This window comes from Mytilus edulis, chromosome 10, assembly GCF_963676685.1.
Source record: "Mytilus edulis chromosome 10, xbMytEdul2.2, whole genome shotgun sequence".
Lineage (NCBI taxonomy): Eukaryota > Metazoa > Mollusca > Bivalvia > Mytilida > Mytilidae > Mytilus > Mytilus edulis.
Genome location: NC_092353.1, coordinates 17,211,226 through 17,239,052, shown reverse-complemented (window position 1 = coordinate 17,239,052; position 27,827 = coordinate 17,211,226). Strand labels below are relative to the sequence as shown.

The window sequence follows — 27,827 nt, the reverse complement described above, 5'->3', positions numbered from 1 at the left end:
CTGAGGCTATACAAATATTCATTCTATTTTTATAACATTGAGATATAAGACAAAATGATTTAAATTAATCAAGTTAACAATATATACCAAACCTTGTAATAGTAAAGACAAATTCATTACCCCCTAAATTCTCCCCATAAACCTACAATCACCTATAAAAAGCAAATTTAACAAATTGCTGACAGCAATATTATATATGTGTATTCTTTGGTTAATAAATGCGTTCATAAAATAGTAAGTAAGCCTGAGCTCTCTGTACAGTAGATTCCGTAGCCTCACTGACACGACTGTCACTAATATGGTACCAGCGACCAGGAGGGACTAACTTCTCTTCCTGGACTTCATCAATATCTTCTACATTTTCCTTTGGTCCATTATTTACAAGACGTTCCGTGTACCTCTGTATATAGTCATTGAATGAAGGGCCTGAATGGTTATAGTAATTTGATATCATTCCAATATTTGGTCGGACTTTAACATAAGCTGTATAATGACCAGCATTCAATCGCCCACTGTGTTCGACCACACCATATAGGGAGTATAAGATTTTCTTCTGACCTGGTTTCACTCCCTACAATTATATAATCATGATATGAAATAAAATAAAATACTTACAGATGATTAAAATGTGAGCAGGTGTGAGAAGAAACTTTAATTGATCCATTAACATGTTTGCACTATGTAGGTGTTAGAAAACATGTTTACTGTAAGTAACTGCTATTTCTCAGAAAGAGGAATAAGAAATGCAATTTTAAGTTCTGTTTAAGTTGGTTTTTTTTTTAAAGAATATTTACAACTTTTTACCCCATTACTTTAATACCAATGAATTTTCTTTTTTGCTTTTAGCTTAGTTCTCATTCATGTATATATAGTATATAGTATTTAAATTAGTTCAGACTAAATGTGCATGAAATGTATGTTCTATGTCTTTTATGTTTTAATATTAGTATTGTGTATGATTAATATGTAAATGTATGTATTTGTCTGTTATAAAAGATCACAGAGCTTATGTTTATTTGTTATGTAACATGCCTACTATAAATAAAGCTTTGAATTGAATTGAATTGAACTGAAAACTTGGGTGTTCTCAAGGGCCTATATTGCTCAATTGTCATCTATTAAGATAATTGTAAAAATACATGTGTGTTGAAGAATACTGATGTTTAAAACTTTGAGATTTAAACCATAAATTGCACATGTACTTCAGTTTACTGTGGCTACTTTTGGATGAAAATCTATCTGAACTTCTCATCTTCAAAACTGAGAAATCCGAAGGTGCATCAAGATTTTAAACTGTTGTTTTAACTGATCACAAAAATCATTAAATAGCAAAAGGTAATAAAATAATCTAAGTTTGATGTAATTTCCTTTCTCTGTTTTGTCATGGAGACTGAAATGATATAGCAATACAATATCTTTTTCTTGACATGGCAAAAAATGAAGATTCCTTGGACTCACCTTCAAAAACTTGTTAGTAAGAACCCTTCACATGTATTTCAATGTACTTACCTGGCACATAGAACTACAGAAAGGAGAAATGTCCAGTATAAACGGGAAGTCTACGTGTCTATTAACCTTCCGTGAGGTAAAACCAACCTACAAATATATCAAATAAACAATTGTAGATAGCTTTGCTTCCTCAATCTGTCTTTCTATGATTAAACAAGTTTAACATGATTAACAATACTGAACATACTGAAAAGTCATCTGTTTTTACAATCAAAGCTAAATTTGATTTCAGAAATTACAAAATCTGAGTGTGAGATAATCCATCTGCATTTTGATTGGAAATGCATAAGCGTCTCTTGATAAAAATAAAAGAGCTCATATATAAATTATAATTACCTGTTCAAACCTCTTAAGGTGAAGTGTGAGAACTGGGGGAGGAGTGTAGATTAAGTAATACTTCGAGGCATTGGAATAAACCATACCTTTCTTCTCTGAAAAATAAGTCACATATTGTACAGATTTATTATTTTATATACGAAAACAGAGAACCTGGTTTACACTAATATTTTCTGGTGTTTGCTTGTATTTGAAATGTTTCCTGTGTCATGTATTGTGTACCAAGTCAGGAATATGACAGTTGTCATGTATTGTGTACCAAGTCAGGAATATGACAGTTGCAAAAGTAATTGTTATCCATTCATTGATGTGTTTGAGCTTTTGATTTTGCCATTGATTTTGGACTTAACTATCTGAATTTTCTTCAGAGTATAGCATTTTTGTGATTTACTTTTTTGCCAACCTCATTAATGGAGGAATGCATGAACATCCAATGGCAAATTAAAACATGCATATTTAGATAATTTTAATGTGTTATGACTAATAGTCATTGAACCCTGATGTGTACTCTACAAACTTTCGTACATTTTGTAGCTGAATTTCGACACTTTTCACAGATTCAGAAAATAATTAATTCACTGTATTTTGGATTGACCCAGAGTTTAAATATATCCCCAATCTCATATACTATACATACTATCAGCTAACATCTAGGCAAGTTAAAAATAGACTGCAAAAGGGAAGTTGTATTTGCATAATGCATGCTTTTGTAATTAATTGGATTTTTTCCAAAAAAAATGATCAAGCAGATTTTTGGAATTTAAATTTTGAATTTTCCACAAATAAATCAGTTTGAATTCATTTTTTGTAAGTTTGTTCTATTCTAACATGGTTTCCTTTCCACATGAATTACAATACTGAATTTCAAGTTTTCAACCAAGTTTGAGCTTATAATATTGTGCATCATTATTCTGAAATACATTGTTAAAAATAATTACATTCATTTAACAATATATATGAACAGTAATGATACCATATTGATTATAAATTCTAAATGTTAACATAAAAAGATCGGATTACTCTAGCAGATGTGGGATAATCAATAAATATCAGTGAATCTAATGAACAGTGGTATTCATTATAATCTGGGTTAATTTATTTTATTGTACAGTGCAAATTAACATGTTATGAAAATCTTCCAGAACAGGGCACAGTAAAACATTTCTCCAAACTGTTCAGATAAAGAAAAACAATAGATGCACTTGAACATTTTAATACTGTCAATGACTGTATTTTACAATTATCATTAAATTATTTCCTGGGGGTAATACCCATGATGACATCTTTTTTCTTCCATGTTTCATATATAAGGCCAAACAAAAAAGTATGTGTGTTTACTGTCACGTGCTGGAAAAAAAAGGGTAGGTAAGTAGGGATTTTTTCTAATTTTAATATTTTGTTTAAATTGCGTCTATGGGAGCAACATTGTGACCTAAGGGTAGGGGATAAAAATTTGGGTAGGTAGGGGTACAGTAAACTCACATACTTTTTTGTTTGGCCTAATAAGACTGAAGAGAGAGTGCCTATACATATACCTTTAAATTATCAGGGCACTGCATCCCATGTGAATAATAAAACATTTTCATTTTGATCAGTGAAGTTAAAATGGTATGTTACTGATTCCAGAGTTTTAGTTTTATGCTACTGGTACTTTAAAATTCTCTCTTCAATCATGAAAATCTAAAGGCTATTCAGTGAAAAAAAACTATATATGGGCGATTGGAAAACACTTTTTATAGCCATCACCCATACAAATGCATTTTACTCTGCATACATACCACACAATTTGAACTTCTTGACCTTCCCCAAACACATACAAAACTAATTCAGTGCCTTCCAACCCCACATATACTTTTTTTCTCGAATAGGTCTAAGGCAAAATGTCAAATACTCTGGACAGTTGTACCTGATTTAACAAAAATGAGAGAAATCTATTCAACCACGAAAATGTATCAAACTTACCTCCATCTGAATGTTTCTTGTCTCTGAGTTTGGTACAATTAGCACAGCCAAATTTATTGTTCCCCGTCAATAACTCGGCTGAAGTAAACTGGTGTAGACATGACATCACAGAACACTCTCTTGAGGAAGGAATGTAATGTGTGCCAAGCATAGTTGTTGACTTAACCTGCGCTTCCTTTTTAAAATCCCTCTTATTACAGGTATTCTTGGCGGAACCTTGTCTAGAAAGAGGCGGACTATTCTTTGAATTTCTGGAAGATTTTTGACAGCTTTCATCATCAATATTTTTGTCGTGTTTTGAGGTATTTTCATCATCAGAATTCACATCTAAGCCATTAAAATGTATATGATTGACTTTATCCCTCTGCTGACTACAATTTATATCTAAACTTTCTAACTTGGAAGTCAATTCTTGCGTATCCAAAGCACCATTAACAGATAAACCTTCTAACTTTGTAGACATTTCTTCAACGTTTTTTCCACCTTTATTTTCAATAGCACTATTTATGACATTTGGAGCGTTTGTATCTACAAAAGTATTCCTAGCCTCCTGTGATTTTGCACATTCTATCCCATTTTTAATATTTTCCATAGAATTATCCAACCTCTCACCTTTGCCCCTCATAACCCCATGACATTCTGATTTGGTTTCAGCATCCATGTCATTGCATAGAGTATTTGCATTATCTAAACTATTCAAAGTTTCAAACACCTCGTCATCATGAAGTTCATTACAGTATCCATTTACAACATCTCCCTGAACATCATCGAGAATTGCATTGGCAATCACCTTTGGTTTAACTAGTTCTTTACCTTCCTCTATCTTATCAACTTCTACATCATTTAATGATACAGAGGCTGATACATTATTCAAAGTATTGTTAGAATCTGTATTTAGTACATCAGTAACACTGCTATCAGCTTGTATAGTGGAGGTACTACTGCTCAATGTACTATCAGTAGTGTCTTGTACTGTGGAGGTACTGCTGTTCATTGTATTCTCCGATACGGAGGTGGTTGAATTAGTACTACCTACATCCTCAGCAGACAAATTGACAGACGTATCCATACTTAGAACTCGAGATATATCACTCTCCAAATTATCTTCAATATCTGCATCTGTAAAGTAAGAATGTATGGATTATACTTGTAACATGAATCACTATTTTACTGCTACCAATATAACTTACACATAATTGATAAAATCTTGAACAAAAGCCCCTCAAGTATTATTAAGTTTGAAAAAAATGTATTGATATAAATTACAAATATTAAGCTATAACAATTTCGAAAAAAATCCTACTTTTTAGAAATAATTTCTAAATTTACAGTTAAATGTTATGGATTTTTATCAAGTTTAAGGGTCTAAATCGAATTTTTTCTTTTATATAGGATTTCGCTATATTTTTCTATAAAAGAACTTGATCTTATACTGGATAGAAAAATAAAATAAAAAAATTGGGTCACCGTTCATTTATGCTCACAATCTGCCTTTGGAAGAAGCATACATTTTTGTAAAAGTACTTTTTTTTCTGTTGAACTAATAGGAGAAATAGAGGTAATATCGAAATAAAAAAAGAATCTAATTACAGAAATCGCTCAAATTTTACTATAGTTTAGTTTAAGTATAGCTAATTTGAAAATAGTAATTAAAATTATAGGTCACTGATGAGTTCAAAAAGATATTTCAATTCTAATGCTGAAAAATGGCATTTTTGCACCAAAGGGATATAATTTCTACATTTTAAAATTCATCTGTGGCCAACACAAATTGATTTTTTTGAATGATTTTTGTACCATATGATAAAGTAACATTTACTTAGGATAATAAATAAAATTTGTAATGAAAATTTTTTTAGTTTAATTTTTTTATGAAACCCTTGAGCCTTCTAAAGTTTAGTTTCCGGATGTCATACTGTAGATTCATTTAGTGTCATGGGTACCAATTTTCATGGATTGAAGATAAATGGTGTTTTCATGGATATTGGATTAAATTGTGGTTTTGCAAAAAAGTTTGTATACTAACCTTTTGTCAACCCACCAAGATGGTAACACAAAACTATGATGTGAATATTTAAAATGTGTTTCAAGTCTCAATTTAAATCTATTAATACACTTTTAGATGATGAATGAAAAATCTGTACCTGAAGGATCATCTTTATTACTGGAATTATCATCCTGCTCCCCTGACTTCTGACCTTCTGACTTCTTATCCTCATCCTCCTCTTCTTCATCATCTACACCCTCAGGTTCATTTTCTTGATCCACTTCCCCTTCAACTTCTTGACCAGTAGATCCTTGTGTCGATTTTGTTAAAGAAACTTTACTCCTCTTCTGAAAAAATATGTACATGTACATTAGAATTGCAATATGCAAGCAGAGATGAACCTTAAAGGTCGCTTGAATTTTCAAGGCAAAGAAATAAAATTTCCATTGTCTTGCTTGACTTTGTTGAGACAAAAAGAAATAATAATTTCATTGTCTCACTTGACATTAGTAAGGCAAAAGATAATGAACCAGGTGCTCCGCAGGGCGCAGCTTTATACGACCGCAGAGGTTGAACCCTGAACAGTTGGGGCAAGTATGGACAAAACATTCAAGCGTGATACAGCTCTGAATTTGGATTGTGATCAAATTTTTGACATTACATGGTTTTTTTTACACAAAACAAATGTCAAGATTTTACAAATCAATTAAAGATTTCTTCTTCAAACTTTTTAAATCTAAAATTAAATAGTTGACACAGCATAGGTTTCTGACACAGAATGAATGTGGTCTAATGAACTTAAAATATTTTTTTTGCCTTTGAGCAATTCACTATGCTGTTGAATATTAATCCTCTCAAAAAAATGTTTGAAGAAATTTTCTTTTTATTTATGAAATCTGAAATGAGAAAAATTTAAACCCCCCCCCTTTTTTTCACATCCCCGTTTCCCTTTTTCCAAAACTGATATCAATTCAAATTTCTAATGGAGTTTGCAACAATAACTACTCGTTTAAATACATCATAAAATATTAAAATGTAAAATAAAGTGCTTGTTATCACTGAATGGTAAAGATTGGTTGGTAGTAAAAGTGAATATACATTGTTTATTGTATAAAACAATAAAAAAAACTTCATCTGCAACATTTTATATTGGCAAATTTCCAATGAAGTTATTTACATAAAGTTATTGGCAAATAAAAATAGAAAATGACATCATAGTCATGTCTGGCAAATGTCAAACATACATTATCTAAAAACATTTTAGATAAGATAAGGAAAAAAAGCTTCATCAGCAACATTTTATATTGGCAAATTTCCAATGAAGTTATTTACATAAAGTTATTGGCAAATAAAAATAGAAAATGACATCATAGTCATGTCTGGCAAATTTCCAACATATATTATCAGCTTCTATTCTATACAAAGAAAGATAACTCCAATTGAAAATTAATTGCTATTGCACAATATTGTGCAATTAGATATTTCTTGCTATTGTGCAATACTGTGCAATTGAAAATTTCTTGCTATTGCACAATACTTGATATGGAATCCTGATTTGGACCAACTTGAAAACTGGGCCCATAATCAAAAATCAAAGTACATATTTAGATAAAGCATATCAAATAAGCCCAAGAATTTAATTTTTGTTAAAATCAAACTTAGTTTAATTTTGGACCCTTTGGACCTTAATGTAGACCATTTGAAAACTGGACCAAAAATTAAGAATCTACATACACAGTTAGATTTGGCATATCAAAGAACCCATTTATTCAATTTTTGATGAACAAAGTTTAATTTTGGACCCCCATTTGCACCAACTTGAAAACTAGGCCAATAATTAAAAATCTAAGTACATTTCTAAATTCAGCATATCAAACAACCCCCAGGATTCAATTTTTGTTAAAATCAAACTAAGTTTAATTTTGGACCCTTTGGACCTTAATGTAGACCAATTTGAAAACGGGACCAAAAATTAAGAATCTGCATACACAGTTAGATTCGGCATACCAAAGAACCCCAATTATTCAATTTTTGATGAAATCAAACAAAGTTTAATTTGGACCCTTTGGGCCCTTTATTTCTAAACTGTTGGGACCAAAACTCCCAAAATCAATACCAACCTTCCTTTTATGGTCATAAACCTTGTGTTTAAATTTCATAGATTTCTATTTACTTAAACTAAAGTTATTGTGCGAAAACCAAGAATAATGCTTATTTGGGCCCTTTTTTTGCCGCTAATTCCTAAACTGTTGGAACCAAAACTCCCAAAATCAATCCCAACCTTTCTTTTGTGGTCATAAACCTTGTGTCAAAATTTCATAGATTTCTATTAACTTAAACTAAAGTTATAGTGCGAAAAACAAGAAAATGCTTATTTGGGCCCTTTTTGGCCCTTAATTCCTAAAATGTTGGGACCAAAATTCCCAAAATCAATACCAACCTTCCTTTTGTGGTCATAAACCTTGTGTTTAAATTTCATAGATTTCCATTCACTTTTACTAAAGTTAGAGTGCGAAAACTAAAAGTATTCGGACGCCGGACGACGACGACGACGCCGACGCCGACGCCAACGTGATAGCAATATACGACGAAAAATTTTTCAAATTTTGCGGTCGTATAAAAATCAATTTTCTCACTTGACATATCAGGCACAAAAAAAAATCCATGGTGTCACTTGACTTAATCAGACAAAAATATCAAAAAAATCCATTGTCTCACTTGGCTTTATGAAGGCAGAAGAAAATGATAATATAATTTGTCTCACTTGACATTATGATCTACTATGACAAAAGAAAATTATCAAGTATATGACATACTCTAGCATCTTTCTTTGCTAGTCTTTTCTGTTTTTTCATCTCTTGTTTACTTTGTCTTGTTGCTTTGTATTGTTTGCCACCATCAGTTTTGACACTTTCATCTATCTTATCCTCCGACTCTTTCCTTCTGGCTCCTAGTGCTTGGTTTGGCCTTTGAGTCTACAGATGATAAAGAAATATTGAATCAGTATACATAAATAATTGATTCTTTCAAAGTTTACTATATAGAAAATAATTTCAAGGTAAGTTATACAAATTCATTACCAAATCAAATTCACGTTTTAAAAATTGATACTTGCATTCACGTAAAGGAACTTTTGATTAAAACTTTTACAATATGAAAATATAAAATGTGTGAAAAAAATTTTTAAAATAAAAATCCAGACATTTTGTACATCTAGAGTGTCACTGAAGTGTAAAATCCAATAAATGTAAAACTGTTCTGTCAGTCACAATGTGTGAAACAAAAGAAGACTTGCAGAAATATTTGGAAGAATGATTGGCTATGTTGAAAGTCAATGTTGAAAGTCAATGTTGAAAGTCAATGTTCACAATGTACATCAAACCATTTGATTATAATACTCTTTACTTAGAAAATCGACATCATGAAAACTTAAAATGAAAATCCCATATGAACCATGATAATTTGATAATTCACAACATTCACATCTTAAATTGACAGTACTTCAGACCATTAATACATAAAAACAATAAAAATGGTCTATCCCTCTCAGTTATTAAATTATACAAAATGTGTGTGATGATTTTACAAACAATGTGAGTAGCCCCAGTAAAAATATGTTAATTTTATTTAGGGCTATTCCAGAAAAAAATGTATGGGGGTGTTGGAAGACAGTTTTTGTCAGCACCAGCCACCCAGACAATTGTAATTGAGACTTGTAGTGCATTATAGTGTTAAAAGTTGCTCTGATACCCATCGCCCATGTATTATTAATATAATGTGCCTTCCAACCCCCCCCCCCCCCCCCCATACATTTTTTTCTGGAATAGCCCTTACACATATCAAATAATTTCTGCTTTATACTTACTTTTTCTTCCGTGACTGGTAAAGACAGGTCTAAAAATGGTTCAAATATCTGACTTATCTGAAACGAAAATAATTTCATATGTATATCTAATTAAGGTAGCACAATACAAAGATTTGATAACTCCAACTCCCAAGTTTTAAAATGCTGTAACTTTCTTAATAATGCTTGAAAATTTATAAAAGTGGTAGTTTTGGATAGCTAACAGATTACTCTTTCAAATAAATGCAATGTTAGTATTATGCAACAATTATGTAACCAATTATAATGTTAACTGTGTCTAAAATATTTTTCACCAAATTTCCACTTTCAAATGAAATTAGCTTCTGCATAGGTATCCCTAGAGGGTTGATTTTATTATATGTTGTTCCTATGGCCATTATCTACAAAAGGGTGTCTCAGATTTCAGATAGAATGTATAGAACAAATTTTACACCTAATTGAACATTATCTTCTTTTATGTGGTTAGGATGTTTACACTAATTAGAGATTTATGAGAGAATGGAACACCATAGAGACAATCTGAGACACCCTTTTGAACCCCATGATGTGTTGATTAAGATTCCGTTAAAATTTTCTGTATAGTTAAAGAGATGATAGAGCTAAATTCATTCAAGTGAACTTACCCAGATTTTGCCACTAATTACATAATAATTGATTACATAATGATTGCATAATAAAAATATTGCATTCATTTAAAAGATTAATCTTTTATCTATCTATATATACCTCTTTTATTATTTTCTATGCATTCATAAGAAAGTTACAGCATTTCAAAGGTTAGTGATTGAAAGTAAAAAAATCTTTGTATTGTGCTACCTTAACATAAATTATGATAAAAATTATAAACAAGTGCACTTTCTACCATATTGTATTAAAAGATGGCATAATTTTCTTAAAAATTCATGCCTACTCTGATTTCTATTTTTTTTTCCTTTTTTCCTTTTTTTTTATAACAAGAATCATACAAAATTCAAAATATGAAAACACAATACATTTCTAATTTTTCTCTGTTTTTTTTTTTAAACAGATATTTCTGAACATCCAGCCATTCATTATTATTCATTGGGTATCAATTTTTATGTATTTTGTGGGAATCAGAAATTTAATGTTGAAAGAATGTTGAAAGAATTACATATTTACTATAGAAATGTATGCAGACATTGGTGGGATTTTTCAGCTGTGATGAAAACCCATTGGTGGCCTTGGACTGTTTTTTCTCTTTATTTGGGTTGTTGTTTCTATGAGAAATTCCCTATTTCTATCTCAATTCATTTGGCAAAACCACGAAATGAATTATCCATAAAAATGCAAGTTGGTACCAATCCACAAATCTGACATTCATGAAAATAATTGAATCCACAGATGTGCCTTTGTTTAACTAGTTACTGTTAATGCAACTAAAAAAAAAGTTGGTGATACAAAATAACCATGAAAGTAGTATACCCATTATCAGAATAAACAGACAGCAATACAATACTTACATGTTTACATTCCTCACACATAACTGTACTGAGTAAATGTCCACCAAACATAGTATCTACAAATGTGTGTTTCACCAATCTACCATATTCTACAAAAGATAACAAATCATGAGTCAGAATTCTATCAGACTATATTTCATAATATGTTTGTTAATATCAAATAAACAAATTAATATTGAACACATAAAATGATTATGCAACAGACAACCAATAAATTTTGGTACAGACAGAAAAAAAACACTTTAAGTGCAGTGCATCTTAAACACCCTCTCTCTTTTCTTTTGTTGTTTAATAGTTAATAATATGTAATTACCTTTTATTTTAAACTTTATAACTTCAGGCACCTTTGTTTATTTATACTTACCTTTTATTTTAATCTTTATATCTTCAGGAGTTTGTGTTTATTTATAATTACCTTTTATTTTAACCTTTATGTCTTCGGGAACTTTCTTGGGATTTATATTTTCAGGAAGTCTGTAGTGTTTTAAGATGGCTGCCTGTGACCTCTGAAATAAAACACATTCCAAAATTACACTAATGTCAAATCAAATTTCATTAAAACATATTCTATAAGTCTAATTGTCTAAATCAATTCAAATAATGTTCTGAAACACTTACAAAGTATGTATAGCAGATAAGGTTGAATTCCAGTTCATCACAAGAAAAAGGGATATAACTCTAGAACCGTACAAGTGACACTACCCAAATTTGTACTTGATCTGTGTTTTGTGGTAATAAGCATTATGTATAAGTTTCATTATCATTTTTGGTTGCAGTAAACTAAAGTAAGAGAACAGAAAAGAGTCTGACATGTTATTCATCAATTTTTTGCTGTATTTGTAGAATAAAATGTTTTATCCATCATATCAGTTTTACAGTAACCCCATTTCATATAGCCCAATAGTATGTTAAATCTGTTCCGTTTAATGCCCCTGGCCCAAGTCAGGAGCCTGTGATTCAGTGGTTGTTGTTTGTTTGTGTGTTTTACAGGTGTTTCTTGATTCTTGTTTTTTTTTATATAGATCATACCTGTTTTCCTTTTTGAATTGTTCATTTTGGGGTCCTTTATAGCTTGTTGTTCAGTGTTCTGTTTTGAAAGATGTACTACAGCCTATGATTTTAAACTTTTTATACATTGTGACTTGGATGGAGAGTTGTCTCTTTGGCACTCATACCACATCATCTTATTTATACATTTTTATCTGCGACATATAGTTATCATTCAAGTTAGTATTTTACATACAATATCTGCTAGTAATAAGTAATGTATAAACATTTCCTGACAAACCTTAATTTCTTCCATTTTCATACTGTCCAGTAGATATCGTAAAAGTTCATGGCTGTCTTGTTGTTGGAATCCCCTAAATCGTTGTGCCCTGCAACATGAATACAAAAATAATAACAAAGCTATCCCACAGCCCGAACAAAATACCATCACCCTACAGCCAAGGTTTGTATGTATCATTCAATAAATATTTATATGGTTTCTTTTTTTCATGTGTTTAGGCGCAGTCTCATTGAGGTATAAACTACATCACATTTTATACATACACACATAAGAGAATTAATAAGCAGTCTCCTATGATTTTGTCTTTCCTTTGCATTATGTTTGATGTGGTTATGAATAGAACATATATGCATACTTTTAAAGTCATAATAAACAAGTGACCGGTGAAAAATAATGTTGTTCCAATTCTTGAACCAATGCATACAAACATCTTAAACTTAGTCTTCTGTGCACGATTTTATCATTGTTTTTCGCATAATCACAGAAATCAGCCAAATATCTGAAGGCATTTAGAAAGAGAGTCTGTATAACTGTGTTTTATAACAATTTCTCCAAGTCCAAAGCCTGTAATTTCGGCAAAAATTGGTGGAGCGGAACGAAACTTAAACTTGATCTGTAACTCATCATGGTTAACTCACATACTTAAAATCAGCCAAATATCTGAAGGCGTTTAGAAAAAAACTCTGTATAATGGTTTGTTGCGGAATGACGGAATTACGGAATTTCGGAATATCAGAATTACGGAATTTCGGAAAATCAGAATTTCGGACAAGGGTAAAACTATATGGCACTGACAACTTCGTTGCAGGGCCATAAAAAGCATGGGTATTGAGCACATGTTTAACATGTACAATCAGATAATAGTTTATTTTAAGGACATCCATGCGTATTGCGATCACGAGATGGGTCAAACGGAGGTCACTTGGCATACGGAAATATGTCGCAAAAATTGCTTCCTGGAAAGAAGCAATTAAAATAAAGTAAACTTCTTTTTAATATTAAAGAATTTTCTTCAAAAAAAAGTATATGTTCATAAGTTTTATAATGGAAACTATCCATTGAGTTATAAAAAATATATGCATTATTTTTTTAAATTTGAGGTTTCTTATGACTTTAACCGATATAATCAAAAATCATAAAAATCCACATTTAAAAAAAATTAAAACAGAATAATTTAATTTTGGATGTAACACGTCTTCTGATTGGCTGACGTCGTTTTGTTTATCAGCCCATAGACATAATTTTTTCATGTGACCGTGACGTCATCAATGTTTTTTCATGGTTAACTCCGGTTTAAAATGGAATTTAGAATTAAATTATAAGAAATAACTGTAATATTTTTTCTGCCTATACAAAATAACATAAAATTTATTACAGTCATTCCTTAAATAAATAAAAACATAAATAAAATAGTTTTGTTTAAGATTCAAATAAACAAAAGAGATGGATTAAGGATGCAGATCCAATTCCACTTACTTTTTACATATTTGACTAAATAATGCTGAAGGATTTACTGTACTGTTACGATTAGAGTTATTATTCATCTCTTGTAGAAAATGAACCATTGATTGTGTTAAAGGTCCTGCTTCGGGTAAAACTATCTCCATAGGAGGCTACAAAATAAGAAATGACAACTATAATACACTCAAAGATGGTTTGAAATAGCCTCCTCCAATGGCTTTTTAGGTGCATATTCAGAAAAAAATAAATGTTAATGTGATATAAATACAAGCCCTGCTTTGTACTAGACAGACAGAATAAGTGAGCTGGGGTTTAAAAAATACTAGTTACCAAGGTGAATGATCGATGTTTGATGTATGCTGCATCAGCACAAAAAGGCTATACCACTGTAAGGTGAAAGATGCATCATTTTAGCAAGCTATAAATACACCACCTTGGCAGTCTATACATACTATGTAATGTAACTGTAAGATGGGTAAAATTCACAAATTTGGGACAAAGTTTTAATTATTTTCAAAGGAACATATATATCTATAGATTTTATAATGGTTGTTTTTCACTAAATAAATCTTTATTTATACCAGTTCTTTTAGTGCAGTGATATCTCCTTTTCTCTCCTCGTCCTCATCATTGCTGTCCTCTGTATCACTTAGCTGTTTACTATCTATATTCACAGACTTTCCTTTCTTACTTCTCTCTTGTACCAAACTTTCTAAAGACTGAGTTTGTGTCAAATTCTACAAAAAAAATAGACATTGTTACTCAAACTTTTTATAGTTGAACTTTGAATGCCTGAATATTGCTCACTTTTACAACTATCCAAAAAATACCCCGGTTTTTTTTTTCGTTTATATCTTTTTGGTGATTCTCAAAAGCTTCGAACTAATTTTTTGGTCCCAGAAACAGGAAAACAACTTAAATTCCTACAGTGACTTAAAGAATTTCCCCAAAAGTGCTTGATTCATACAAAAAATTAAACGCAATAATTATGTTTTTAACTTAGTTGTTCAATGCATATATTCATTCAATAATTTTACAGACTTTTCCGTTCAAACAAATGCATTAATTTAGAAATATATTGATTGTTTTTTTATTCTGGTATCAAAAATGTTACCACATTATTAAATAATAAAGATGAATTTTATTACACTAATTGAAGCTCTTCATTAGAGTTAACAAATTTCACACACAAAAAAAACCTATATCAAGTTCTGAAATCCAAGATGATGGCCACAATTTAATCTACACAAAGTCACCTTATAAAATTTTGGAACAGTTTCTAGATAAATTTGAGTGAGTGTCATTTTAATCTAGATATAACCCTAGTAATACTTACTTGCATCACTGCATTGAAGAAACAGGTATTTCCCAAATTACTTAGGCCCTGTCAAAAGAATTCAGTTCATTAGATACTTTAATTTATCAACAGATACAATACATTAAGTCTAATGCTAATAAACGACTAAAACCGTATAATTACTTTATGGATTTTTTTTGTGTATTTGTTTCTGATTGCCGAAACATTTTTGTATATTTGTTTTTGATAAGTGAAAAATTTTCATGTTTTCTTTCTTCTTGGTGAAACCTTTTTGTAATTTTGTTTCTAATGGGTAAAGCCTTTTTGTGGATACATGATAAAGCAATAGTTTATACTTGGATTAGAAACAACATGAATGCAACAACAAAATGTCAATTAGAGTGATAAGAATAAAGCTTAATATTTATAGAATAATTTAAAATTCCCAGTCAAAGAAGCATGATACTTTGCAAATGAGATACATCTGGATACCATTATAAACACTATGAAATATCATTTAGCCATGAGAAGCGCTTAATCTAAGAAAACTTATTGTCAAGTGTTAACAACAATATTGCCCCACCCCACTGATGATGCAACTATATTCCACTGCATATTATATATGTTACAAGCAAGATAGAAATGGACAAAACTAATACAATTTCAGGATTTCTGAGTACCATTTTTAACCTTTTTCTATCTGCTTTTGAATCATCATCTAGAATGAAAACTTATTCTATACAACAGCAGTAACAAAGACATACTTCAAGGATACTGCAGAATAAACTTTGAACAAGTCACACATTAATTGACTTACTTTCAATTTATGACATACACCAGCAGTTGGTCCTCTAGGGGTCAAAGGTCTGTTACTGGTTTCCTTAACTTGTTCTACACTACTGCTTCCTGATGCTCCAAAACTGCTGGTTCTTTTAGCTAAAAGGAATAACATTTCTTCTTAAAATGTTGCAATCTTAAAAAAAGGGACATTACTGAAAAACAGTAAATGTGATGCTACCTAAATTTGTACTTGATCTGAGTTTTGTGGTATAAACAATTGTGTAAAAGTTTAATAACATTTGGTTGAGGCAATCTAAAGTTAGAAGACAGAAACCAACTTTGGGATGTATGTACAGACGTACAGATGGACATTGGTAAAACTTAATGCCCCCTCTGCTACTGCAGGGGCATAAAAAAAGTGCAAACTACATGTTTAACTTACTAAAATCCTTACAACTACATTTGTTCATGATTGGTGAATATTTCTTGTGGTAAATTTTTTTTGTGAAAGGAGAAATTAGCCTTTTCAGAATCTAAAGGACTATGGGTAATCTCATTGTTGTTCACCAAAATGGAAAAAAAAAGTTTCTGATGGGTTGAATTTCAATCATTTAAAAAAAATTAAACCAATAAAAGTATACAGTGTTTTGGCATACTTTTTGAAAATATTACCCAGCATGAATCAGATGCTGAAAAGGCAAATTGAATTTTATCTGTACCTGAACCAGATTCTATAAGCGGTAGACCAGACTGCTTACGAAGGTGGTCTAAACATTCTTGGATTTTCTTATTCTTCTCTACTGGGACACCATCATCACACTTATAGCACCTAAAATATTCATTATATGGTAATCTATAAAGTCTTGGTTTTTTTTATTAATTGTAAAATCTAAATTGAATTTAACTCATAGAAACCAGTCTGACATGAAAAACACCTGGACCAAATAAAATATGCTTGTAATTCAGTGGTTTTCTCGTTTGAATTGTATTATGTTGTCATTTCGGGGCCTTTTATAGCTGACTATGCGGCATGTGCTTTGCTCATTGTTGAAGGCCGTACAGGGACCTACAGTTGTTAATTTCTGTGTCATTTTGGTCTCTTGTGGAAAGTTGTCTAATTGGCAATCATACCACATCTACTTGTTTATATTGTATGATAGTATGCTGATATTGTGATTATTTTTACAATACATTTCTTAATAATTGTCCACATTTACCAAAACTTATTAGGAACAAGAATGTGTCCTCAGTACACGAATGCCCCACTCGCACTATCATTTTCCATGTTCAGTGGACCGTGTAATTGGGGTAAAAACTCTAATTAGAAAGATCATATCATAGGGAACATGTGTACTAAGTTTGAAGTCGATTGGACTTCAACTTCATCAAAAACTACCTTGACCAAAAACTTTAACCTGAAGCGGGACAGACGGACGAACAGACGGACGGACGGACGGACGGACGGACGAACGGACGCACAGACCAGAAAACATAATGCCCCTCTACTATCGTAGGTGGGGCATAAAAATCAATATCATAAAGATATTTATAGTTTTACCACCTTTTGTGTACAAAACAGAAAATAATATTGATAACAAATTTTTCCATCATGAAGATCATGAAGAATGAATAAACAGAGAAGATGATTTTATTTCAAAATCGTACCATGTTGACCATGTTGAAGTATTGATCACTATACAGTGGCTACTAGATCTTGGTGTTTCATAATGCTTCAGTGCATGCTTCTCATGGGAGTTCCTGTCACAGCCCTGAAAAGAAGAAATAACATAAAGTTTAATGATTCAGAACAAATAGATATAAGAAAATATGGTATGAGTACCAATGAGAAAAATCTTCATCCAAGTCACAATTTATAAAAGTAAACCATTATGGGTCAAGGTATGGTCTTCAACACAGAGCCTTGGCTCACACCAAACATAAGCTATAAAGGGCTCCAAAAATTAAAGCCTTTAATTGACCTTTTGACCTTGTAATGAAGGTGAGCATTCTACTAAGGCAACTGAGACTTTTACCTGATACTTCTTTTTTTTAAATAAACTGATCATAATGCTTGAACAAGAACAAGGTTAACATTTCGTCAATCTTGATTGACTTGAAACTCAATTTATATTCATTATTAACTTGATAAACTTTCTTTAAGGTATTGTCTGTGACCATTCTCCATATAATCACAGCAAGTTCAACTACAGTTAATGTTATATATAAATTCATGTCTGTTTGTTTATTCATCTAATTAAAACACATTACTGTGGATTGATGTATTTTTTGTGGATACCAATTTTTGTGGATTGAGGAAAAGTTGTGTTTCCCTTGATATAAGATTTTGTGGTTTTACCAAGCAATGCATACAAAGCATTTAGAAGACTTATTGGAAAATTATGAAGATGCTGATTAAGCCAAATTTATAAAGGATCTAATAACATACCCCCATTAAAAAATATTCTTAATGATGATTGTTTCGAGGAGTTCGCCGACAGAGACGAAGAGAAATGCGACATTCTAAATAAGTATTTTTGTTTCATTTCATCGCTAGCAGATGTTGAAGCTCATTTACCCAGCTTAAAATTTGTCCCGAAAAAATTGCAATTCCATTATGTATTATATTTAATAAATCCTTCTTTACATGCATACTCATACATATATTTTTGTATTATATTGCTATAAATGTTAAATGGAGAAGACTTCATAAGTCTGTTTGCCTTGTGTCCTATCCAATTTGTATTTGAACAAATAAAATATGTTTAAACTAAGCATTTAGAACTAATTTTATTCGTTCAACATTTGGATATGTGGTTCACCTGTACCCTCAAAACCCACAAAAATTGGTATCTGACAATAAATGAATCCACACCATATAATATCAAACATACCTGATGTCCACAGTGTAAACACACCCACATGGTGGGTTCCATCTCTCCTAGCAGACTATCTTCTGTTGTCATGGCACTGGCAGCCATACCATCACATGATTTATCCCCACGCTTGCTACTGGTTGAATCTTTATTACATGACTGCAAAAAAAAAAAATCAATTACATTTTATTCCCAAAAATGCATTTATATTCACTGATAATACGGGAAAAAAAAGTTCTAACACATGCTTATTGTAACTTCTCTGCATGTTGAGATTTTTTATTGATAGTATAATTACACATACATGTAGTACAGTGCAACATTAACAATCAAAGTGATGGAAATCACTCAAGGAAAGATTAGAAGAGTAGTTGGAATAATTTCATATTATAGAATGGTGGGGGAAAATGAACATTAATAAAACACTATTGCTGAAAATTGCATTAACAGCAGGTCTTTAGAAGGAAGCGTGCTTTCCCAGTATGAGGATAAAATGAGCTCAAATTAAATAATATGGGTCTCCTAATTTGCACAATTGTATTTAAACTGCAGTTTATATATTATCCAAATAATGTTGCCTGTTCTGAACATGTTTAAAAAAAAAAAAAAATGCATATCAAAAATTCTTCTAGTAAATGCTACCAACTATCCTTGTAAGACATAAAATCTAGACCAACAGCTAAGAAATTTAGAGTGTCAACAAAAATAATCTAAAAATGTTGTTTTGGGGCATTTTGTAAGTTGAAAAAGAGGTTATATGACATTGAAGATTAAAAGTTGTAGAGTGCCTTTTAATCAATTTTTTAAAGTATTTTTCAACACAGGGCATTGAAAATGTACTTTTTCAACGTAAACAAATTAAAAAACTTATTTTATTAAAATTTGGATTCTTTCTTGACTGCAAAAATATACATTCACTTCTAATAACCAGATGCTCCGCAGGGCGCAGCTTTATATGACCGCAGAGGTTGAACCCTGAACAGTTGGGGCAAGTATGGACACAACATTCAAGCTGGACTCAGCTCTAAATTTGGATTGTGATTAAATAGTTGACACAGCATAGGTTTCTGAAACAGAATGAATGTGGTCTAATGAACTTGAAAAAAAATTGTTTGCCTTTGAGCAATTCACTATGCTGTTAAATATTAATCCCCCCCCCCCCCCAACCATTTTTTATTCAATTTTTGATCAAATCAAACAAAGTTTAATTTTGGACCCCGATTTTGACCAACTTGAAACCTGGGCCAATAATCAAAAATCTAAGTACGTTTTTAGATTCAGCATATCAAAGAACCTCAAGGTTTCAATTTTTGTTAAAATCAAACTAAGTTTAATTTTGGACCCTTTGGACCTTAATGTGGACCAATTTGAAAACGGGACCAAAAATTAAGAATCTACATACACAGTTAGATTCGGCAGATCAAAGAACCCAATTATTCAATTTTTGATGAAATCAAACAAAGTTTAATTTTGGACCCTTTTGGCCTACTTATACTAGTTATGGTGTGAAAACCAAGAAAAATGCTTATTTGGGCCCTTTTTGGCCCCTAATTCTTAAACTGTTCGGACCTCAACTACCAAAATCAATCCCAACCTTCCTTTTGTGGTCATAAACCTTGTGTTTAAATTTCATTGATTTCTATTTACTTATACTAAAGTTATCTTGCGAAAACCAAGAAAATGCTTATTTGGGTCCTTTTCCTAAAATGTTGGGACCAAAACTTCCAAAATCAATCCCAACCTTCCTTTTGTGGTCATAAACCTTGTGTTAAAATTTCATAGATTTCTATTCACTTTTACTAAAGTTATAGTGCGAAAACTAAAAGTATTCCGACGACGACGACGCAGACGCCAACGTGATACCAATATACGACCAAACAATTTTCAATTTTTGCTGTCGTATAAAAATTAAGAATCTACATACACAGTTAGATTTGGCATATCAAAGAACCCCAATTATTCAATTTTTGATGAAATCAAACAAAGTTTAATTTTGGACCCCGATTTGGACCAACTTGAAAACTGGGCCAATAATCAAAAATCTAAGTACGTTTTTAGATTTAGAATATCAAAGAACCCCAAGGATTCAATTTTTGTTAAAATCAAACTAAGTTTAATTTTGGACCCTTTGGACCTTAATGTAGACCAATTTGAAAACGTGACCAAAAATTAAGAATCTACATACAGTTAGATTCAGCATATCAAAGAACTTTTTGATGAAATCAAACAAAGTTCAATTTTGGACCCTTTGGGCCTCTTTTTCCTAAACTGTTGGGACCAAAACTCCCAAAATCAAACCCAACTTTCCTTTTATGGTCATAAACCTTGTGTTTAAATTTCATAGATTTCTATTTACTTATACTAAAGTTATGGTGCGAAAACCAAGAATAATGCTTATTTGGCCCCCTTTTTGGCCCATAATTCCTAAACTGTTGAGACCTCAACTCCCAAAATCAATCCCAACCTTTCTTTTGTGGTCATAAACCTTGTGTTTAAATTTCATTGATTTCTATTTACTTATACTAAAGTTATCTTGCGAAAACCAAGAAAATGCTTATTTGGGTCCTTTTCCTAAAATGTTGGAACCAAAACTCCCAAAATCAATCCCAACCTTCCTTTTGTGGTCATAAACCTTGTGTCAAAATTTCATAGATTTCTATTTACTTAAACTAAAGTTATAGTGCGAAAACCAAGAAAATGCTTATTTGGGCCCTTTTTGGCCCCTAATTCCTAAAATTTTGGGACCAAAACTCCCAAAATCAATATCAACTTTCCTTTTCTGGTCATAAACCTTGTGTTAAAATGTCATAGATTTCTTTTCACTTTTACTAAAGTTAGAGTGCGAAAACTTAAAGTATTCGGACGACGACGACAACGCAGACGCCAACGTGATACCAATATACGACCATAAAATGGAAAAATTTTGCGGTCGTATAAAAATTCAAATGACTAAAATAGACATAATGATTGATGGGGAATAAACTAATAAACAAATCAAATGTTTTAAAATTTTAAAACTGTTTCAAGCCAACTCCTGATATAAAAAAAAAGAACTAATCTTAATTGTTGATTAATTACAGATGGTTATTGGAAATTTATCAAGTAAATTATAGGCCTTACTTGAATACCTTTTATATATTCATTTTTCATTTTTTTTTTTAAATCTTGTTAACCCATGAATCATTTATCTTTCAGATATAATTTACAGAATCATTTTATGTAATGTAGATCAAAAGTAATAGGCAATAAATAAATCTATCATTCTATATATATCAAACATCTAATATATACATTTGTGTATTCAATTATGAGGTCAAATATTTGTATATTAAGATCTAGCTGTATATTGGAGGGTCTGTATAATTATGTAAGACTGAGGTTGATAAGTAATGTGGTCAATTTGATTGACAGTTTAGGAGATGGGGCATTCTAATAAAAGGTCTACCTTGTCTCTGATTGTTTAGTGATAATGACAGTTGTCAATCATACTAGTATTGTATCAATACCCAATTACCTAATCAAAATGTTTTTAAAAGCCTGCACATCAACACACATTAATGACATACATTCTTAAATGAACTGCTCCAATAATATACCCATTTTTTTTCAGTTTAGATGTGTATTATGTGCACATACATGAGAACAATAGGGAACTATATTTCAGTGTGAATACATTTACTAACAGTAGCTAACCTGTTATGTTGTTAGGGAGGCCGGTGCTTTAGTAAAGATTTAGAACAAAATCTAATCTTTCCAAAAACAATCTAGTTTTATAATAATTTGTAAATGCATATGTAGGACCACCTCCAAGTGCTGGAGTTTCTTGCTGCCTTGAAGACCCATTAGTCTGCTCTTTAGTTGTGTTGTTGTATCTTTGACATACCCAATTTCTATTCTCAATTTTAATTCCTTGATAGTGACAAGGATCTAGGATACAATAAATATGAAATATGAGAGATATAGATTTGTAGGTATATGCATCAATGAAAGAACAACCCAAATACACAGTTAATCTACTGTAAATTCAGAAATTATTGCGAAAAAATGTGAAAGTTGTAAATGCAATAAATTAAACTCAAATTTTGAAATACTTTATATGAATTAAACAGGATTTTTCTCAAAATCATAAAAATTAAAATCGCATTTAAGTCTAAAATGACAAAATCGCAATAATAAATGCATGCAATAATTTCTGAATATACAGTATTGGTCAACATGAAGTCTACAATATAAATAGACAGGTTTCTATAAGTTGATTATAGCCAATAAAAATGTAATGAGTCACTTGTATATATACAATTTTTTACCATAATCTGAGAAATATTCAATAAGTTCTTGAACTACTTTGTAATGCAAATTTGACATCCATTTTTTTAAAAACAACTAAGTATTTTCACCCTTTTATTTACAGCAGCATGCATATGTAAAGCAACAGTTAATAAATCATGTATTCAAACTTTGTATTAAACATATATGATAAAATCCTTCTCAAGTGTCTAGTACAATGTATGATCTACTTACTAAACATTCTCCAAAGGTCTGTTTACCTAATCCCTTCTTCATCTGAGCAAAATTAACAGACATGTTCACATGGTTACATGTGGGTACTGAAAAGAAAAATCTTATTGAAAATATTGTGACAGTGTTGAGAAAGGCATCTTTATTTGTATTTCAACATTCTTCTTTCAAGTATATAATGACCATAGGATAGTATTGAGATTTGTATCAGTTGGAGAATATACATGTAGTTAATGTTGTGCAAAGGTTATAAATTCTAGTTTGAATAGTAATAATAACTTCTATCATTCAAAGTTTGGTTTAAATCAAAGTTTTCTATAAAGGCCACTCCATGTTTTGTCATGATTCTCCATTTTTTAGTTGTGTAGACCAAAACATGCAAAACAAAATCAAGAACACTTTTTACTCATTTAACTACCTTTCTCTGAAAAAAAGGTCTGGAGAGAGAATCAAATATGCTAAATGTGTCCTTGTACAATTCACTTGTAATTGCAGGGATCTCCATGGCCTGTTTAACGATGGCGCCCCGCCATCGTTCAAATGTCTTGCGCCATCGTCAAATGACTCGCCCTATCGTTAAATTGTCTTGCGCCATCGTTAAATTGTCTTCCGCCATCGTTCAAAACTTCATCATTTTTTGTAGCCCGACGCCATTTTTTTTTATCAATTATAATCAAATGCATGTAATTGCATAACCCTTAGGCTTTTTATGTTATAATCCAACACAGTTCTAACGCCTGAGGGATATCCGGATTAAGATCGCTAATCACTTGTACCTGAGCTTGTACAGGTAGATCAACAAACCAGAAAGGAGAATACTATCTGAGGATAGACGATCCTTTTGTCGAATTAATCAACTAAGTTTCAGCAAATGATTATGATAATTTAGATTAAATAAATTAATTAATAATCCAGTTACAAAGAAAACAGTTTAACAAGTCGAACACGTGCTTTATTTTGACTTACGATCACTTACGCAATCAGCATCCCCCTTTTTTACTTACGCAATCAGCATCCCCCTTTTTTAAGAAGTACAAAATAAGACGCAAAACAGTAAATATTATTTCATTGCAAATAACTCGAGTACTGCTGTAACGATAATTTAGAATTTAAAAAGTTTAAAAGTTTAAAAGTAAAAACTTATAAATATTTCCTGTAAAGAAATATCGTATCGTAATTCCGAATTCATTTCGTATATTACAATCAAATTGATACATCCGCGTTTCCGGTTTCTATTCAGACTCGAAAGATGCATGTTGCACAGCATCAATTTGTCAGATAAAGTCATTAAAAACCTTTTCATTTGCTTTACAAATCTCTTTAACCTTTTACATAACCCGTACGAATCGTTTTGTTGTTGCTGCAAATCAGCCATGCCGGTAATGGGTTCTGAACTTGACAGTGTCCATGAAAAATAAGCTCCACATCATATGATTTTTAACCCCCATAACAATTACCAAAAATACAAGAAATCTACATGGGGACCTTCATGACAGCTTCTGGTCATTCTCGACTAAGGGGGGACCATGAAGACTTGGCATTTGAATGGTTAAAAACGGCAATAAATGAACATATTGATACTTCTAATTCTATGTCTATGATGAAAATTCAAATAAATATAATTTAAATAAGCAATGATTTAGCATGTTCACCATTCCTTGTATGGAGGGATAAAATACTTCCGATCGCGCTACACTGTACAGCGTAGACACGGTTTGTAATGGTGAAAGTTCCTCCATGGTTCAATTTTCATCCATGGAGATCCCTGAATTGATTTCAGTCTGGAGAGAGAATCAAATATGCTAAATGTGTCCTTGTACAATTCACTTGTAATTGATTTCAGTCTGGAGAGAGAATCAAATATGCTAAATGTGTCCTTGTACAATTCACTTGTAATTGATTTCAGTCTGGAGAGAGAATCAAATATGCTAAATGTGTCCTTGTACAATTCACTTGTAATTGATTTCAGTCTGGAGAGAGAATCAAATATGCTAAATGTGTCCTTGTACAATTCACTTGTAATTGATTTCAGTCTGGAGAGAGAATCAAATATGCTAAATGTGTCCTTGTACAATTCACTTGTAATTGATTTCAGTCTGGAGAGAGAATCAAATATGCTAAATGTGTCCTTGTACAATTCACTTTTAATTGATTTCAGTCTGGAGAGAGAATCAAATATGCTAAATGTGTCCTTGTACAATTCATTTTTGATTGATTTCGGTCTGGAAAGAGAATCAAATATTCTAAATGAGTCCTTGTACAATTCACTTGAAACTGATTTCAAAGGACTGATTGGGATTTTATACATACTACGCTCGTAGTGGTTTTATTTTTTGCTAATCAATAGATAAGGTCCTTATGACCATATACATATACCAACCAGATCCATCATCTGATGAGTCAGACGCCTCTTTTGTCTTGCGTATCTTATGCTTTTTATTCTTTCCCATGCTGTAGGTTGGTGTAGTTTCTGTAGCCTGTACTCTCATTCCTTAGGTGGAAAGTATCTTTTTTCTGTAAAATTAATCAGCAATTCTAAAATGAGAATTGTAAAATTAAAAATAAAAGAATATGTGTCAACCTAATTTATTTTAAAAAAAAACTATTTTAAACACACTAAAAAACATAATATCATGAAAATGAATACCAATAATAATACCTAAATTACTACAGATCACATGAACTTCCAACTTCTGACTCTGAAGAAAAGAATGTAAAAGAGACGTAAATATTCTAGCACTTTTTTCTCTCCAACAAAAGAAACTGGTTTTGCAGTAACTAAGTGTTTAAATAGTAGTGTAGCTAGTTATACAATAGACATACACATAGGAATTTTGGCATTCTCTGTTAAGAAATGTTAACATACGCTTGGTTTCATTATGTTTTATCAAAATTGGTCCTCAAAAAAACACCAAAGAAACCATCAATTGTTTTACTCTTTTAATCATAATTGCTACAAAGAAAATAACAGGATACTAAAAGGATTGATTTGGCATTTATTAAAAATAACATTACAGAAAACTTATCAAGCACCTTATCACACAAGGCCAAGAGTGGAGGAGGAAAGTCAACAAGTGAATGATGTGTAAAATTTGATTGCATCACTTCTTGAACACAAAATGTAAACGATTCAGTAGAAAAATCAATATAAAAAAAATCTTCAGAGTCTACCATGTCTACTAATGAACTCAAAATCATTAAATTTTTATTTTCCTGCATTTGCACAGAAATCTATGGTCTTATATGTGAGTAAATCATTAAGTATTACATCTAAAGCTATTTAGCATGGCACGACGCCATGCCCTTTTCTTCTGAAAAAATTTGACTTGATGTGCCTTTAAGGGTTATTGGGATCTAGATCTGGTCGTGGTATATGGGTGTTTTGCTGATCGTAGGACAATAACCACAACGAAGCATTGACTGAGTTGGTTGCATGTTATTTAATGAGGACAATTTTTATCACTTCCTCAAGACTCGAGAGCATACATAACATCATTCTAATTTTCGGCAAAATAAGTTTGTTACTTCTTAAAAATGTGATAAAAACTGCCTGAAGAAAATTGTAATCCATTAATCTGTTTTGCATTAAAAACTTCTTATTTCTCTTAATTGTGTACTAATTATAACATTGTCTTTTTGGAAATTTTCTTTGTTCGCCATTGAACAGTTGAAATAATTATACCAACTTCAACAGATCGGGTCGTCATTCAGCAGAAATAAACCAGCTAATATGAGGCAGGTATTACCTGTGAAAGGGGACGTAATATGAATTATTTTTCAAAATTTTTTAAAAAAGAAACCGAAATAACATCCCCATGATCACGGTTAAAATATATTTGAACTAAACAAATTTATTCATAGACTTCGTCCCCTTTCACAGGTAATGCCGGCATCTTATTATTGTAAACTTATCTTCCTCTTCAAATATTTTAAAAGAGAAAGACTTGGGTGGCAGAGTGTGGAATATCACAGACACAGAATTTTAAAGTGAAACTTGCATATTAGGTCTAGTTACATTTTTATGAAGTTATCAAAAAAAATTGTGATTAGAGAATTATTTTGTTTCGTACATGCTACTGCCTTCTACCACATTCGTGACGTTCTGCAAGCAGCAACCCCAAAAAATTGAAACAGTCTTGTGACTTTGTTTACTTTTTATTTCTACTGGTTTACATAGATATTTCAATTAAATATACAGAATGTTACCAATATAACAGCTGAGTAAAATAGAAGGTCTATAGAAATAGATTAACGACATATAATGACAAACAGTCAAGCCATGTCATTGAGTTTCCAAAGTCTGTTTCTTTCTCATCGTGACTTCCAGAAAATGGCGAAGTTAGAGTTTCACTTCCGGTTGTAGGAAATTTTGGCACACTTTTTTTTGGTCTAAAATTCAATGAGAATATTATGTATTTATAACTGAATTATAATCAAGTCTCAATTTAACATAATGATATCACAAATATG

General features: G+C 31.3%; 1 protein-coding gene across 2 annotated transcripts; it reads right to left on the bottom strand.

The window, feature by feature from the left end:
• Window positions 1-26: 26 nt before the first annotated feature.
• On the bottom strand, window positions 27-27,722 carry LOC139490510 (ubiquitin carboxyl-terminal hydrolase 16-like). Of its 2 annotated transcripts, none has more exons than XM_071277292.1 (20): window positions 27,564-27,722; window positions 25,738-25,871; window positions 23,361-23,446; window positions 18,858-18,998; window positions 17,632-17,735; window positions 16,686-16,795; window positions 16,004-16,122; window positions 15,226-15,273; window positions 14,471-14,626; window positions 13,905-14,041; window positions 12,429-12,516; window positions 11,556-11,646; window positions 11,141-11,229; window positions 9,660-9,716; window positions 8,611-8,769; window positions 5,952-6,141; window positions 3,808-4,926; window positions 1,846-1,940; window positions 1,510-1,596; window positions 27-571 (listed from the first exon to the last, which is right to left on the bottom strand). In XM_071277292.1, the coding sequence occupies exons 2-20, from the start codon at window positions 25,844-25,846 to the stop codon at window positions 212-214; spliced, it is 3,345 nt and encodes a 1,114-aa protein (XP_071133393.1). In that variant the 5' UTR covers window positions 25,847-25,871; window positions 27,564-27,722; the 3' UTR covers window positions 27-211. The 2 variants fall into 2 exon arrangements, with proteins under 2 accessions (XP_071133393.1, XP_071133392.1); XM_071277291.1 differs by having other exon boundaries at window positions 25,738-25,892; window positions 27,564-27,716.
• Between the last annotated feature and the right edge of the window lie 105 nt (window positions 27,723-27,827).

What these genes read in the sequence shown, in the direction of transcription:
- LOC139490510 (XM_071277292.1), bottom strand. Translation starts at nt 25,846, where the DNA reads ATGAGAGTACAGGCTACAGAAACTACACCAACCTACAGCATGGGAAAG. An exon ending in AGACCTTTGGAGAATGTTTA is followed by an intron (nt 18,999 to 23,360) that starts GTAAGTAGATCA and finishes TTTTTTTTGCAG; the next exon opens with TCATGTAATAAAGATTCAAC. An exon ending in TCTGTAGTTCTATGTGCCAG is followed by an intron (nt 572 to 1,509) that starts GTAAGTACATTG and finishes ATATAATTGTAG; the next exon opens with GGAGTGAAACCAGGTCAGAA.